This window comes from Sceloporus occidentalis, unplaced genomic scaffold (assembly GCF_023333645.1).
Source record: "Sceloporus occidentalis isolate IW3139 unplaced genomic scaffold, rSceOcc1.0.p SCAF_5, whole genome shotgun sequence".
NCBI lineage: Eukaryota > Metazoa > Chordata > Lepidosauria > Squamata > Phrynosomatidae > Sceloporus > Sceloporus occidentalis.
The window spans coordinates 3,661,916-3,679,149 of record NW_028316985.1 but is presented as its reverse complement, the minus strand read 5'-3'; the positions used below and the strand labels follow the sequence as shown (position 1 = coordinate 3,679,149).

At 43.1% G+C, this 17,234-nt stretch overlaps 2 protein-coding genes across 3 annotated transcripts; both read right to left on the bottom strand.

Annotated features, from left to right (window-relative positions):
* Positions 1-747: 747 nt before the first annotated feature.
* On the bottom strand, positions 748-8,179 carry LOC149311581 (carboxypeptidase A1-like). Of its 2 annotated transcripts, XM_089526648.1 has the most exons (11): positions 8,115-8,179; positions 7,551-7,632; positions 7,000-7,134; positions 6,247-6,345; positions 5,794-5,895; positions 4,227-4,328; positions 3,209-3,319; positions 2,976-3,066; positions 2,387-2,586; positions 1,578-1,662; positions 748-935 (listed from the first exon to the last, which is right to left on the bottom strand). In XM_089526648.1, exons 1-11 carry the CDS (start codon positions 8,177-8,179, stop codon positions 748-750), a joined length of 1,260 nt encoding a protein of 419 aa, XP_089382774.1. The 2 variants fall into 2 exon arrangements, with proteins under 2 accessions (XP_089382774.1, XP_089382775.1); XM_089526649.1 differs by lacking the exon at positions 6,247-6,345.
* Positions 8,180-11,682: 3,503 nt separating this feature from the next.
* Positions 11,683-13,056, bottom strand: LOC149311580 (interferon-induced protein with tetratricopeptide repeats 5-like). The gene has a single exon (XM_089526590.1). It carries the CDS (start codon positions 13,054-13,056, stop codon positions 11,683-11,685), a length of 1,374 nt encoding a protein of 457 aa, XP_089382716.1.
* Positions 13,057-17,234: the final 4,178 nt, after the last annotated feature.

The window sequence follows — 17,234 nt, the reverse complement described above, 5'->3', positions numbered from 1 at the left end:
CAGTTGGTTCAAATGATAAGAAAAGAGTTTCCACCCGAACATTAGGAAGAACTTCTTGACTGTAAGAATTGTTTGACAGTGGAATAAGCTGCTTTGGAGGGTGGTGGACTCTCCATTTTTGATGCCTATAAAACAAGGTTTGTCTAGAAACCAAGCCTTATGTTTAGGGAGCTGGATATATTTAGCTTGGAAAAGAGAAGACATGAGAAAAGAAAACCAAAACAAATCAAGAGAATAGCAGCTTTCTCCTTGCCTCTCTGCATGCTGTTGTAGCACTTCAGTTGCTCTTCCCAAGGGAGATGGTTGTAAAAGCATGCCTTTTGCCAAACGGATTTTTTTCAGTCTGACAAAAGACATGCTTTTACAACCATCTCCCTCAGGAAGAAAATGGAAATGCTTCGGCATGTGGAGAAGCACGGAGAAAGATGCTGTCCTCCCAACCTGTTTCGGCTTTCTTTTCTCATTGCAATAAGGCTCTGAGAAATGAAAGGACAGCCTTCTTTAAATATGTCATGATGTCTCAGGTGGGCTTGGCAAAAGCAGCGATTCGAGGGGGGGCACTCTTATGCCACAGGATCCTATGGGGGCATAGTCAGGAAATCACATGAAAGCCAATAGAAATTTGGGTGAAGTGTATCTGCATACAGATGGTGACTGGCTGAGAAAGTGAGTGTAGGAGGTGCTATAAAAATGGAGTAGCGACAGTAGAGGAGTTCTTGCACCTCAGGGCTGTGCTTTGCCAGCCCCTTAATAAGGGTGGCTATGGACATGTTCCAGTATCTTCATGAGCGCCACCCAGGTTTCTTCTGCAGTTGGGATGATCTGATCTGCGGGCAAAACAAAGCCGTAGCGCCCTGTGTCACGGAGTTCAAAAGTGTATGAATATTTGGCCCCATTTTCATAGGTCCAGTCAATGGTGGTTCCATCAGCTTGGTCTGCAGAGGCAGAAAACACATGGGGGAGAAACTTCTAACAAACCCATTTTTTATACTCAACACCTGAGGCTACAAATCCTTTTGTTAATCCTAACCAATTGAGTGACTGGGATTTACTTGCATTTGTTGTTGTTGTTGTTGTTGTGTGTCTTCCAGTCATTTCCGACTTATGGCAGCCCTAAAGCGAACGTATTGTGGGGTTTTCTTGGCATGATTTCTTCAAAGGAGGTTTGCCATTGCCATCCTCTGAGGCCGAGAGAGTGTTACTTGGCCAAGGTTACCCAGTGGGCTTCCAGTTTCCAAAAGCAAACTACTGCAACCTCTCCGGTTTTATTTTTTGTTTCTTCTCATTAATAACTTGTGCCATCTTGACCACATTCTGATGTTCCTTGGCCACATCTACCCCGGTTTTCTCCCCACAAATAGCATAAACATCCCTCCAAAATACACCCAAGTTGACTAGGAGTAGCGTAATGTCATTTCTGGTTACAATAATGGGAACTGGGTTGGTGCATTTGCACCCCTTCAGAGTTGCCCCAAATTGGCAGCTATGGTTCTTTCAGCTCTGGATCATGCCAAGGGGGAAATAAATGATAGTTTTGTCTTAATTTCTGCCATGGGTGAAATGCAGTGACTACTCACAGATGGTGTCAATCATACTTCCGAATGTGTATTTCGTGCCATATACTTCCTCTAAGGCGGTCACAGCCTCTTGGGCGAGTTGATTCTGTATGGAAATGTGAAATGAGAAAGGGAAGTATTAATGTTTGGATGTTACATTATTGTTGTTGCCACAGTTTTATAACCTACCAATGTTACTGACTGGAGTTTTGGACCATCAATGAACCTTACCGCATTAGTTGTGGAACGGTCCAACAGTGTTCTTAAAAGGACCGTTCCTGGAACGGGAGGCAACAGGGAACACTGTTTACCCTACAGCGGGAACGCTGCTGCCGCTGAGTGTTCCCATCCCATTCCAGAAGTGTTCCCAGAGGCAATTTTCAGGAACGCTTCTCAAGCACCAGCAGCTCTCCTCTTATGGATCAAACACAGGCTTTGGCCCCTTTAGGGTTAGGGTTACTGGTTCTATGTAGTATGCAAAGGGATGCAAAGGTCTCTTGTAGTACCTTTAAAGCGAATGAAAGAAACTGGTAGCATGAGCTTTTATAGACTTGTTTAGATGTATGGAGTGGAGGGTCCAGGGAAAGACAGACAGACAGACAGGCTGTATGTGAGAAGAGGCATAGAAATGTAAAATGTATAAGTATCGAGATTATGTGACAAGTTCAGTTTTAACTATGATTGTTGGCAGAAGGAAGGATGTTGCCTAAAACCAAGGTGAGTAGATAAAAGCTCATGCTACTGGCTTCTTTCTTTCAACTAGTTTCAAAGGTGCTATGAGATTCCTTTGCAGACTGTTTTTCCAGACCAACATAGTCTTTGGTCCTTACCAGTTCATCATGATCAGGGGCTGGTTCTTTCTTGTAGCCATAGGGGAACATGAGCATCTGGGAATAACTGTGGATGGAAAGCACGGATTTCACATTCCCATGGTTTAGGATAAAGTCCACAATGGATTTGACTTCACTCTCTGAATGAGGGAAGGCCCCGTGGTAGGTTTCTGCACAGGGATTGCTGCTCGATCCAGGACCTGCAGTAGAATCCAACAAGAAACCAAGCAGTTTGACCCCTCTTTTACAGCCAGGATTTAATGCTATGGAATGCTAGAATTTGTAGTTTTGTGAGACATTTAGCCTTCTCTGTTGGAGAGCTCTGGTGCCTCACCAAACTGCAAATTCAAGAATTTGGTAGCACTGAGCCATGGCAGTTAAACTAGTATCAAACTGCATTATTTCTGCAGTTCAGATGGAGTCGTAGTCCAAGGCTCAAGCCACTATACCATGCTGACTCCCAATTAAACCATATGGCCTTTAACTCACCCTATCCAACCTAGTGCCCTTCAATTGTGTTGGACTACAACTCCCAGCATCCCACAGTCAACACAGCCAGCTTGCTTGAGCAGATTTACAGCACACTTGCCTCCAAAACCTGCATCCCAGTTGCGGTTGGGGTCTACTCCAATGCAGGAAGATCCAGCATTGATGGACCGCGTCTTACGCCACATGCGGTTCTAAAAACCCCCAAACATAGACACAAATGGTTTATTAACAGAAAGACTGTGATTGCCCATGTTGCACAATCTGAAATGTAAATTCCACAATTCAGATGAGTCTCAAATCTCTATAGCATGCCACAAAACAGTGGGAACTTACTGTGGTGTGAGTGTAAGCAAACCCATCGGGGTTCGTGACAATCTCCAGGAAGATGTCCATAGAGTTTAGTTTGGCTGTCAGTGAAGAGTCTTTCCCAAATGAATTGGCAATCTGCAGGAGAAGGAACGATTAGCATTAATTGGCACATTCACTTGCATTGGTAGCATGAAAACCATAATTCAAGAAGGATGTTGAGAAGCTGAACGTGTCCAGAGAAGGGTGACCAAAATGGTGAAAGGTCTGGAAACCATGGAACCCTATGAGAAGGGACTTAGGGAGCTGGGTATGTTTTTCCTGGAGAAGAGAAGGTTAAGAAGAGATATAATAACCATGTTTACCTATTTGAAGGGATGCCATATTGAGGATCATGGAATCCTAGAGTTGGAAGAGACTCCAAGGGCCATCTAATCCAACCCCCTTCTGCCATGCAGGAATACTCGATCAAAGTGCCCATGACAGATGGCCATCCAGTCTTTGTTTAAAAACCTCCAAAGGAGGAGACCCCACCACCCTCCGAGGCAATGTCTTCCACTGTCAAACAGCTTACAGTGAGGATGTTCTTCCTAATTTTTAGGTGGAACTTCTTTTCTTCTACCTTAAATCCATTGCTCTAGGTCCTAGTCTCTAGAGCAGCAGAAAACAAGCTTGCTCCTTCCTCAGTGTTGGACTAGGACTCTGAAGACCAGGATTCAAACCCCAGCTCAGCCATGGAAGTCCATTGGGTGCCCTTGGGCAAGTCACACTCTCTCAGCCTCAGAGGATGGACATGGAAAAAAAAACCCTGAACAAATCTTGCCAAGAAAATCCCATGATAGGGTCACCTTAGAGTCGCCATAAGTTGGAAACGACTTGATGGCACATAGCAACAACATTAGTATATTATTTTAGCATTTCATAGTGTCATGTTTTATCATCCATTTTTGATGATATATTTTGATGTTTCGCCCTATGGTGGAAAGGGCATTATAAATAAATGTTTATTATTACTACTATGACTGCTACTATTTGGCAGGATTACCTTGTCGGCTGTCCATAGTCCTGTGGCCTGGGTGATCCATTCTCGAGAATGGATTCCAGTGTCAATCCAGATAGCCGGACGGTTCTCCCCTCCTGTGCTGAACTGTAAAAGGAATAACAGATCACTTTTCATGGTAAGATGGACTTTCACCAATACTAGGCTGATCATATTGCTAAATGGCTCTGCCATTGGCAGCGGAGGGGTGCCTTCCATGTCAGTAGGGCTTTTACTGGTGGCGCAGTGGTTAAATGCCTGTACTGCAGCCATTCACTCAAAACCACAAGGTTGCGAGTTCAAGACCAGCAAAAGGGCCCAAGCTGGACTCAGGCTTGCATCCTTCCAAGGAGGGAGCTAAAATGAGTACCCAGACTGTTGGGGGCAAATTAGCTTACTTGCTAATTAGCTTACTTGCTGTTCACCGCTATGATCTTTGGAATAGCGGTATATAAATAAAACAAATTATTATTATTTAATCCCTTCCAGCATTTAATCCAGATTTTGAAGGAGCTACCTAAGAGTCTGAAGCACATAGCTTCAAAAACATATCTTGCACTTCCAGCTTTATCACCAAACTGGTATAGAAAGTTCAGAGTTTATTTGGGAGCTAATTATTTCCACCTGGGTTAGCTCCAGAATGCATTGGATTGGAGTCACTACTCCACTGACATGGATGGTAGCAGCCAGTACTACTTTGGGTAATATTTTCCAAGGGGCTTCCTTTCAGAGACTGCGGAGTTTATCACACGTGAAGAATTTCTCTTAATTTCAAATGAAAAGAAAGTGGGGCCAGAACGCATTTACATGAATTCGCTAGTTCAGTGAATTTATGTGATTGCGAATTGCGTTCAAACTGACTTCCCATTGCCCGAAAATAGCTTGCCATTGCCCGAAATTGTGTGTGATCACCTCTCACGCAATAACTGGAAACCCCATGATTGTGTTTGGACTGACTTCCCATTGCCCAAATTTGCATGTGGTAGTCTATCATGCAATAACGTCAAACCCCATGATTGCGTTCGGATTGCCATTGGATTATACTTCCAATTTCCCTTGTCTGATAACATCCTGTTACAATATTCTCTTCCTGGAATCAGGGTTGACATGGAACTAAAGCAAAGGGGGATGCCTTGTTGAACCTTGGCTGCTGCCACATTGCATTGGACACCGCTTTAATGGCCAGGGCTCAGTGCTGTGGAATTCTGGATTGGTAGTTTTGTGAGATATTTAGCCTTCTCTGTCAGAGAGCTCTGTTGCCACAACAAACTACAAATCCCAGGATTCCGTAGACTGAAGCATTTTTGCAGATGCTTCTGGTGGTTGGGCCAGGTTGCATAAGGCAGGAAGAAGAGCAGAAAACACATCTTTTCACGTGCAAAGCCCTTTGCAGTCGACTTGCAAGATTTCATGGGACAAGGCAGAGCGATATTGAAAAGAAGCCAACAGTAATACCCAGCACTCTCAAGTAATCAAAGTGCTTAGCAGATACTCTCTTTATGCAGTTCTTCCAACAACTTTGCAGTGTAGGACATATTGCAAATATAGTGACTTTGTCTACAATCCTTCTCACCTTCAGAACATAGATGGGCCGTCCTTCATAGCTCTGTCCAATTTGGATTTTGCTCACCAGATCTGGATTTTCAGCTACAAAATCATCCATCCAGCTGTAGATCTGGAAATAAAGGCATTTCAGCTTGCCAGTAATCGTGTAGATTTTCTTTGCATTTGGGCTTCTAGAGGAATGGTCAAGTCAATCTATTCCAACAAAAAATAACAGCCTGGAGGCATCTTTAAAACCCATTTTTATATTGCAATATTGTGATGCCCGGAACTGGACACAAGATTCCAGGTGAGGTCTAGTCAAAGCAGAATGCGGAACAGGCATAGCAAAGCTTGGGAAAGTTCCTTTTTTGGACTCTAACACCCAGAATCCACAAGTGGCCATGCAGGCAGGGGTGTTCTGGGGATTACAATCCAAAAAATTGAATTTTAAGAGGAAAATAAGCTAGCAGAAATGAGGTACCTCCTCTATGGTATGGTAGGAAGAGAAGCTGAATTTCCCAGTACTTCTTTCAGACTTCCTGGAAAGCAACATGGTCTCCTTTTCCCTGTCCAGTAGATCCTGTCAATAATAATAATAATAATAATAATAATAATAATAATAATAATACAGTAATTCATTTCAAACATACTCAGAGAACTACCCCAACATGGTCTCCTCCAATTGCATGTGACTACATGTTCCATCATCCTCAGGCAGCACCGCTGCATGAAAGCTATAACCTCAATGAAATGCATGATGTTGTTGTCATTTTTGTTACAGGATGACTCTCCCTTAACTGCAGTTTTCAAATCCAAAATATTCCAAAATTGTCCACATGAGTGGCTGAGATAGTGACACCTTTGCTTTCTATTTATATGATATTTATATTAATTTATTTCATTTGTTTGCCACTTTTCTCCCAGGAGGGACCCAAGGTGGCTTTATGATGGTTCAACAGACACAAACTTTGTTTCATGCACAAAATTATTAAAAATATTGTTCATCAAATTACTTTTAGGATATGTGTATAAGGTGCATATGAAACATAAATTAATTTTATGCTTCCAGTGCCTATTGGCTCTGCTTCTCTCTTTGTGCCTTGGAGGAGGGGAAAAGGCATGGGCAACTATTCCTACTGGATGAAATTTAGGGAGATCTTCCTGTTTTTGACCGATGTCCCACCTTGGGCTCAAGCCACATCCCCTGAGATCGGTGATTGTAATAGGGCCTCACCTGGAGGTCTTCAATCATGATGGTGTAAGGAATGCCCTTCGACTCCAGAAGGACCTTGACAGCTTGGAGGCTCTGGAAGGGGACTCTCAGATCCACTGGAAGGTTGGGCTTCGATGGACCTCTCCAGAAATCAATCTTATTGGTAAAAGAAAAATATATATTACAGCTAGCGTGATCGAGATTTAGTTAAAGTTTCTAGGTTCTAGTTTATTTACAGGTTGACTTTTTCTGGAGACATGCAATGTCCTCCTATAATTTAGGATCTAAATGTTTCAACAAAATATCAGAACTATCAGTTATCATCACTTCCCAAATTTCTTTGAAAAGCTCAGTTGAGAAAGAACTTTTCTTAAAATTCTGATGATCTCAGCACAGTGGATCAGTCAAAGACATCTTTCAATGATCACCTGGAGAAGACATCTTTCGAGTTCATCAAAACATGGTCATAAATATGAACTTTGAATCCTTGACAATTAAGCAACATGTTCGGCAGCTTCAGCTTCCAAGCCGAAAACTACAAAACAGTGTAAAGGTCCTCTTCCTTCTTTTACCTGCAGGTCATCCTGTTCCTCCAGCTCCCTTAGTAAGACGAGTTGCTCCTCACTGTTTGTCTTGATACGGAGAACCTGATCTCTAGAGAAAGGGAAAGAGAATCATAACATTGTAAGGGACCACAATGGAACATCTTGTTCTACCCAATACAAGTTGAGTCTCCCCTATCTGGAATTCTGAAATCCAAAGATATCAATATTTCATCTTGCCATGTGGACAATTCTGGATTTTGGAATATTTTGGATTTCAGAATTCCGGATTACAGAGTTGTTGTTGTTGTTGTTGTTCTGTGCCTTCAAGTCATTTCTGACTTATGGTGATGCTATCATGGGGTTTTCTTGGCAAGTTTCTTCAGAGGGGGTTTGCCATTGCCATCCTTTGAGGCTGACAGAGTATAACTTGACCAAGGTCACCCAGGGGGTTTCCATGAGCTGGGATTCGAACCCTGCTCTCCAGAGTCATCATAGTCCAATGCTCAGACTCAACCTGTATTGCTCTCTTGAGGACTATAAAGCTAAACTTAACTTTTCACCTTTGCTCACCTTTCCTCAGGTTGTACTCACCCAACAAAGACCTTGTGGCTAAAAGCAGCTGTAATGAGAAGACCAAGAAACAAAAACCTCTCCATGATGGGCCAGAAAAGATTAAAGAATCCACCTGTGATTCCTTTGTGATTATATACCGGTGTATACACACGCACGCACACATGCGCACTGATGCAGGTTCAATTTGGACATTTCTCAAGGACATTCCCATCTGGGGACATTATTCATGCCCATGCCAATAACAGGATCAGAGATAACTCTGGAAGTGGGTTAATGAAAAACCAGTATCCCTGAATCCAAAATATTGTTTAGGAGAGCAACGTTGAGGGACATGCTCAAGTCCCATTCAATACAGTCGTGTAGTAACCTATATAATATGGCAAAAACACGGCTTGCTTTTGGGAATTTATATTTTATTAAAAATATTTTCATGCCATGGATGGTTGAATCTATGGAGAAAGAATCTGTGGATATGAAGGGCTGACTGTACTATGACAAACAGAGCATAGTAACCTTAGCCCATAGCAAAATGTAATTCTTGTAAGGACAGTATAGAGTAGTGGTTTGAGCAAGCGTGGAGAAAGTGTGCTCTACAAGCCACATGCTGTTTTTGAGGCCTGCAACATCCTGCATTACCCCTCAAAGTTGAGTTCTTTATACTTGCCAACATTTCATAGATTAAAAACTGGGACACATTTGGCCAACTGAATGTGGTCAAGTTATAAAATGTTATCAAGGAGGATGACTACACAAGCATACCCTCCAACTCTCCCAATTGGCAGGGACAGTCCAGATTAATTCTCTCTCGCCCCACATTTTCAGCACCTTTGAAGCACCTTACTGAGTTTCTCTCCTCCCACTTTCCCCCTTTATCCTCAACGTACTTCAGTTGCTGCAAACTGAGCTCAAAATGCAAAAGCCATTTGTACTCCATTAACTCAGCTGGGTGGAAAGGAGGCGGAGGAGGTAGATTCTTCCCCTCCCCAGGAAGCTCAAGCAAAAACAAACGGTGGCATCATTTCCTAGTTTGTATGTTCTTCCTCATCAATACATTGTGCCATCTTAACCACGCTGTAGTATTGCTTGGCCACACGCGTTCCAGTTCTCCTCTGTAAAATGTTGGAGGGTAGCCAGTGTGGTGTAGTGGTTTGAGTGCTGGACTAAAACTCTAGAGGCCAGGGTTTGGTTCCCTGTTTGGCCATGAAACCCACTGGGTGACCTTGGGCAAGTCACACACTCTCAGCCTCAGGGAATGGCAATCCTCCTCTGGAAGAAACGGGCCAAGGAAACCCCATAATAGGGTCTCCCTAGGATCCCCAAAAGTCAGAAACAACATGAAGGCATACCACTATCACCACAACGGTGCAAACCAGAAGAGGTTTGAGCTCATGGGAAGCATAGTCCAGAAACACCTGGTGTCAAATTGTCCATGCTTGTTTGGTGTCTTCCACAGGTGGGATATTTTTCTTTCTGGCAGTGAGAAAATCAGCAGCTATTGGAGCCCAGGAAGGAAGGTCATGGAGATAAGCTGTTATGAGGTCTGCGAGGACGAAATTTTAATGTTCAAGCCTCAGATGACTTCAAACCAGTGGCATCCCTTTCGGAGTGCGGATCATGCCAGGTGACACACTACGAGAGAGTGACACCTCTGCCCCTCAAACATTTGCCTTTTGGCAGAAGCAGGCTCTGAAATTCACCTGTGTCTCATTGAAATGCTGAAGAGATGGGGTGAAGCTTTGTGGGAGGAGAAAGGAGAGGCCACAGGTATTGTTTTTAAAATCATATTTCAAAAAAGAAATGTTAATTTTTAAAAAAAAAATTAAAAAAAAATTGTTTTAAAAATTCATTTAAACCACCAGAGTTTATGAATTTTTCATTTTAAGTCCATCATTGACCTTCATTTTACAATAATGGATGAACCTATTAATACAATTCCAGGATAATGACAGGATCAGCGTGACATGTATGAATGCCTTTCATGCGATCACGGTCACAAATGGGATAAGGACGGAAGAGTGATGCGCTTCACTCCCATCCCCATCTGATACTCTCTTGAGTCTTGCCCCACTCATACCATCCCTTCATCATTTTGAAGGGACACAGACAATCTCCTCAGCCCATTTCTGCGAAAAAGCAGATATTTGGGGAGCACTGGATTCACACAAATATACCTGAAGGAAGAGGTTCCTCCCTCTTTTAACTGTCATCTTGGCCTCAGAGGGAGCGATCAGGCAGACCCAGCTCCATCAGGGACAGCCTGAAGGACGAGACTTCTCCCTCCTTTAACTGTCACCTTGTATTTTGTATTGTATTGTATTGCAATTTTTACTGTACACTGCTATGATCATTGCGGAATAGTGGTCTATAAATAAAACGTATTATTATTATTATTATTATTATTATTATTACCCCATGGTTGCAGCTAAGGCTGATTTTTGTCTTTAAAGTCCTACATGGTTTCAGTCCAGGTTACCTATATCAACAGACCGGCCCTAAGGGATGGAGGAACATTGCCCCTTTCCTAGCCAGATTGGGGACATGGCAACCTCATGCTGCAGCCACAATCTGGCCTTTTAAGGGCACAAAAAAGAGCCGCAAAACGTGGCTCCTTTTTGTGCCCTCGGAAGGGCAGCATAGCTATATGGCACCCCTTTCGTGCTGCGTAATCTGGACACCATGCGCCGTGTGGAGTGGCATGAGGCGCAATGCCATCCTGGGGGGGTGGAGTCGGGCATGTGTTGTGAGAACGCTATGCCCCAACGCTGCCCACATGCTGGCCTGTCAGGCTGGTCTGTAATGGCCCTAAGTTGGCAACTGTCAGCCAGAGGACTTTTTCTGCCCCTAAACTGTGGAATGACCTGCCAAGAGAGATTCAACAGATAAATATACTGTCTGAGTTTAAAACAGCATTAAAGACCAGCCTCTTCCAGCAGGCCTATCCAGATGATTTTTAAATGGTTAATTTTAAATGATGAATTTTAAATGTGGATTGTTTTAATATGCACTTGTCTTTGAAATATATATTTTAACCTGTATTTGCTCTTTTAAATTGAAGTTGTATGTTTTAACTGATCTTGTATGTTGTATATCAATCTGTTGCTGTTCCCCACCTCGATCCATGGAGAGAGGTATGTGAGAAATCATCATCATCCTCCTCCTCCTCCTCCTCCTCCTCCTCCTCCTCCTCCTCCTCAACATCCTGTGACATTCTGGGATCTGCAGTTTGGTGAGGCCCTAGAGCTCTCTGTCTGAGAATCCCTGAACTGCAGAGCTCAGAAGTCTATTGGATGCTGCCATGGCAGTTAAAAATGTAATCACAGCATCATAACTGTGTGCTGTGGAAGGGCCTTTAATCAATACTCCAGGACAACTTGAGAGAGAAAGAAACAGGATGAATTAAAACCTTTTATTTCAGGAAATGAAGAACATCCTCATAGAAATAGCTTGCCCAGGTTAAAAACAACCCTGCCAACACCATCAATGGGACCTAAACATCCAAGACCTCCAAAATGAAGGCCTGTTTCCAAGCAAAGAGCTATTCGCCCAAGGCCACCAGTTCTTTCTGTATCTTTGGTCTGCAGAAATCCTAAGGATGAGAGAGGGTCTCCTTCACCTCCAAGTCCTGTAGCTGTTCCACGACAGATGTGCTCAGAGCATCAACTTCCTGCCTTTCTACCATTCCAAGGAACCTGTGGATAGTGTCAACTCGATCCATTTCAGCGTTTTCCTGGAACATCGTCGCCAGTCTCACCAGCTGCTTCTTCAACTGGTCCCTGTCCTTCAAGCGGCCACCTGGGATACTGAGACCTGCTATGAACATCTCCATGGCTTTGTACTTCTGTTCCTTCTTGTACAGAAGGAAGTTTCCCCAGGACAGAAAGATGGCTATCTGGAATGGTTTGCTGATTGTAGGGAGCTCGTCCATCAAGCGCAGATAAATCTCTTCCTCATATGCGGGAACCGTCTCTCCGTAGATTTTTGCTAATTCCAAGATGGGAAACACAAAGAGGAGATTGGCTTGGGCAGCGTGTTGGAAGTTCTCCTTAGCAGTCTCCAGCATTGCTGGCCTTTGTTCAGGTGATGCTTCCGGCAGCATATTATACTTATAATACATGCCAAGTTCGTAATACAAGAAATGGAAATCGGGCTCAATGCTTATGGCCTTCTGCAAAATGGAAATGGCTTGGGATACCCGTTGCGGCTTTGTGCGCATACACAGCAAGGCAGCCTCTCTTAGAACAATGGTGCAGAGGCAGTTCTGGACCACGTCCCCCAGGTGACCGTTGGCTTTCTCCTCGTCTTGATCCAGAAGCAGGTTAGCCAGGTATACTTTGGCCTCGTAGTTCTCAGGTTGGGTCAGGAGGACCTCTTCCAGCAGGGTTTTGGCCTGATCCCGATAGTCAGTGGTTTGAAAGGATTCCCGTAAGGTATACAGACAACTGGCTAGACCACCCTTGAATTCCATGTTGGATGGGTCATCCCTCAAAGCCATTTGGAAGCACCTCATGGCATCCACTTTGGCCTGAGAGCCCCCGATCAGGAGGGACCACCCTTTTTGGCCCATAATTTCAGGAGTCATGACCGAGTATAGCAGAGGACTCTTCAGGGATTGGCAGACTCTCCGGATTTCCGCCAGGTAAAATTCCACCTTGGGAAAATTGGCTAAGTAGTAATAAATCCAAGCATAATTGCCATAAGTCACCAGGCTGTAGAGGTCGAAGTTAGTTGGATGGTCCACCTTCAGAACTAACTCTGCTTGTAACAGACTGCTTAAAGCTTCAGCATAACGCCTCTGCGCAGAATATAGAAAAGCTTTCATGGCAAGGTAGATGCTACCATTTCCATAGGATGTGTATTTTGCTTTCTGAGTCAAATATATCAGGAAAAAGTCCAGGTCCAGAAGAGTGTCAAATGTAATGCCCCAGGTGAAATGGCATTGCAGGGTTTGAAGGGTCGCCATCAATATTCTTGCATAGCAAAGGGAAGAAAAACAGAAAGGAAAAGTCAAAGGTAGGTAATAGTTTAATACCATTTTAATTGTCAGTTTTGTACATTTTTAACTGTACTGTGTTTTTTAGACTCTAAAGCCACTTTGGGTCCCAATCTTGGGAGAAAAGCAGGATGATGATGATGATGCTATTTTAAGGTTCACTTTTTAAATGTTTTTAATTGTACAGGTTGAGTCTCCTTTATCCACAAATACTTGAGACCAGAAGTATTTTAGAATTTTTCAGATTATGGCGTATTTGTATTTCCATAATATCTAGGAGATGGGACCCAAGTCTCAATACGAAATTCATCTTTATGTTTCGTATGCACCTTATATCCATAGCCTGAAGGTAATTTTATAGACAATATTTTTCATAATTTTGTGCATGAAACAGAGTTCATGTACACTGAAACATCCAAAAGCAAAGGTGTCACTATCTGAGCCACCCATGAAGAAGGATTTGGATTTTGGAGCATTTCAGATTTTGGAATTCCAGGTAAGACAGACTCAACCTGGATTGTTCTTTCAAACTGTAAGACATTTGGAGTCCCAATTTTGTAAGAAAACTGGGATAGAAGTAATAATAATAAATAATAATAATAATTAGAAGTAATAGAAGTAATCACCACCACTGCCATGTGGTATAATAATCATCATCAAAATGTTTGTCTTCTGTCCAATACCATAATAATTTGTGTACATTGAAACATCAGAACAGTTCAGTTCCCCCATTCTTCCCTTTACTGATCCTTACTTTGACATCCTTTGAGCTTGCAAGGAAATTAAGTCCAAAACTCCCAGGATTGACCCCAGCCGTCCGCACTAAAGGACCTGCAACAGAAGACTAAGCAAGGGATCTTTGCTGGCAGTCAGCATGATCCTTGCATTGAAAAAGGCCTCATTTAAAGGAGTCTGAAAGGTATCAAGGTATCTCACCTGGCTTGCACAGGTGCTGGTAGCCAAAGGCCAAGTGAGAGCTCATATAAACCACAGGTGGGAATTCTCTGGGCCTTCAGAAGTTCCGAGACTACGAGTCCCAGCATCCCTCCCCACTGGCTATTTTGGTGAGAGATGCTGGGACTTGCAATCCAACAACATCTGAAATTTGTAAGATCCCATCGACTGGAAGGGCAAATGGAACATTGCACAGTGTTCCCAAACTGGTTCTCCAGATCTTTTGGACTTCAGCTCCCAGAATTCCTGACTGTTGGCTAGGCTCCCTGGGGCCTCTGGAAATTGAAATCCCAAACATGTCAAGGACCAAAATTTAGGAAACTCTGGGTTAGAGAGTTGGCCTGGGACTTTGCAAACCCAGGTTGAAATCCCAATGACATGGGCTGCCCTTGAAAATTGTCTGGAACCTGCAATGAGTACAAAATGCAGCAGCCAGCCTGATGCAGAATGACCAGAGGCCCTCCTTTTTGCCCTACATTTCAACCTTCTGTCCCGGAGAAATTTTAAAAATACTCCATTTTGAGCATGACTAAGTAGTCCATTGAGTAGCAGTGTTTGCTGTTCCTCTTTGAGAAAGTTGTCTGCTTGGCAGCCTGTACTTGCTGAAAATAGCAGAATAGGATGGGTCCTTCTAAAGCTCTTTTTTTCCTAGGAGCAGCAGTAGGCAAGATTTGCACCCGGAGTTCAGAGTGCATTTGTTTCTCAGAGGGGGAAAAGGACAGCAAATGTTTTAGGAAATGGGCTGCTTCAGGACTCAGTACAAACGTTGAAAGGGTTTCCCCCCTTAATTTCAGCACAATCGACAAATGGAATGAATCATTTAAATGTAGATTCAGTCAAGGGTTTGTTGCTAGTAAAGTACAATTTTCAGTGTTTGTTTTGCTCTGTAAGTATATTGCAAGCCAACAAGGTGATTTTGACAAAGTTCATCAGGAAAAGATGGTTGAGTACATAATAAAATATAGTAGATGTAATATGGGAAAGCTGGTGTGGTGTAGCAATTTGAGTGTGGACTGCGACTCTGGAGACCAGGGTTCAATTTCCAGCTCGGCCATGAAACCCACTGGGATACCTTGGGCTAGTCACACTCTCTCAGCCTCAAGGGAAAGCAAGAGCAAACCTCCTCTGAACAAATCTTGCCAAGAAAACCCCATGATAGGTTCACCTTAGGGCTGCCATAAGTCAGAAACAACTTGTAAGTTGGACGACGACAACATCAACAACAAAGATGCAATATAGTGGTAAATAAACATATGTAGAATTTCTATTAGCATTTTAATCTTTTAGTGTCCTACATTTTTCTTCAATGTCCTACATGTTGTGGTTCCTCGTCCTCCTTTGTGGTTAGAACATCTGGTGCCAGGTGTGCATTTTAGACACTGGTCTTACAAAAGGTTCACTGGCTTCCAATTTTCCAACTCAATTCAAGGTGCTGGTTTTGACCCACAAAGCCCTAAGCAGCTTGGGGCCAGGATATTTGAAAGACTGCCTCCTCTTACTTGAAATCTGACATCTTTATTCCTCTGTTGCATATCCCATCATCTTGTGAAGGCAACACATGCAACGTGGCCTTCTCTATAGTAGTGCCTTGACTCAAATTCCCTGCCCAAGGAAGTTAGGCGGTCCACAACTCTTTTAAGCTTCTGGCAAGCAACCAAAACAGTGCTGCTCCACATGGCATTATGTGTCTGAAATTTCTGTGTTTTCCTAAAATCCTAGAATTGGAAGAGATCTCCAAGGGCCTTCCAGTCGAACCCTATTCTGTCATGCAGGAAGACACACTCAAAGCACTCCCTGTGGCAGGTGGCTATCCAGCCTCACTGTAAAACCCTCAACATCCTTTGTGAATTGTGGTGCCCAGAACTGGACACAAGATTATTCCAGGTGGGGCCTGACCAGAGCAGAATAGAGTGTCACTAATACTTCCCTTGATCTAGACACTATGCTTCTCTTGATGCAGCCTAGAATCGCATTGGCTTTTTTAGATGCTGCATCACACCATTGACTCATGTTCAACTTGTGGTCTACTTGGACTCTCAGATCCTTTTCACATGTACTTTGACTCTTTTAAAATTGTATTTCAGGCTTGTTCTAAAAGGTTTTTTTTAATTTAAAGAGTATTTTAATGTTTTTGTTTTTATCCCTGTTTTAATTGTTTCTATTTGTTAATTGCTTTGGGGAGTCCTTGTGAGGTGGGAGTTGATACAGAAGTATTTTCAATTAATAAACCAAAATACACAACTACAGCACTCCCAGAGCCAGCATGGTGTACTAGTTTCAGCACTGGACGATGACTCTGGAGAGCAGGGTTTGAATCCCAGCTTGGCCATGGGAACACCTTGAGCAGGTCACATTCTCTCAGCCTCAGGGGAAGGCAATGGCAAACCCCCTTTGAACAAGTCTTGCCAAGAAAACCCCATTAAAGGTTCACCTTAGGGTCCCCATAAGTCAGAAACTATGCGAAGGCACGCAACAACAGCACTCCCAAAAGGTGCCCCTCAACCCCTGTTTAAAGCCCTCTAAAGAAAGGGAGTCCACCATCCTGCAAGGCAGTCTGAATCACCATTGTTGTTGAGCCTTTAAATCACTGTCGACTTATGGCAACCCTAAGGCAAACCTATTAAGGGGTTTTCTGAGGTTGAGAGTATATGACTCACCTAAGGTGAGTATGTGACTTCACTCAAGTATGTGACTCACCCAGTGGGTTTCCATGGCTGAGCAGGGATTCGAACTCTGGTCTCTAGGGTCCTAATTCAATGCTCAAACCACGACACCACGCTGGCTCCAGACCAAAAGCAGAAAAAATGGCCCAACCCCAGTTAATTTGGTGCAAACTACTTTTGTACTTTGAATTCAATTTGCAGCAACTGAAGTAATCTGGCTGAGAAAGTAGAAGGAAGAGGAGAGAAATTGGGACATTTTAAAAGCAGCTGAGAAAGTGTGAAGGCAGAGGATTAACTGGGATTATTCCTGCCAAATCAGGACACTTAGAGAATATGTGGTTTCAGCCACCCATTTCCTGCAACCTGAAGTAGAAAGACATATACTTAGAGATCCCCCAGAATCCCAGTGTGCAAGAAAGGAACTTGGAATAATTTGCTTTTTAAAAATAATAATAATGAAAATACACATAATTAAAAAGAACACCTGCTTCTATTCCTGTTATTTAAAAAGTTTTATTTCACATTTTTAAT

What these genes read in the sequence shown, in the direction of transcription:
- LOC149311580 (XM_089526590.1), bottom strand. Translation starts at nt 13,056, where the DNA reads ATGGCGACCCTTCAAACCCTGCAATGCCATTTCACCTGGGGCATTACA.
- LOC149311581 (XM_089526648.1), bottom strand. Translation starts at nt 8,179, where the DNA reads ATGGAGAGGTTTTTGTTTCTTGGTCTTCTCATTACAGCTGCTTTTAGC. An exon ending in AGGAACAGGATGACCTGCAG is followed by an intron (nt 7,135 to 7,550) that starts GTAAAAGAAGGA and finishes TTTACCAATAAG; the next exon opens with ATTGATTTCTGGAGAGGTCC. An exon ending in CCCCTGATCATGATGAACTG is followed by an intron (nt 1,663 to 2,386) that starts GTAAGGACCAAA and finishes ATTTCCATACAG; the next exon opens with AATCAACTCGCCCAAGAGGC.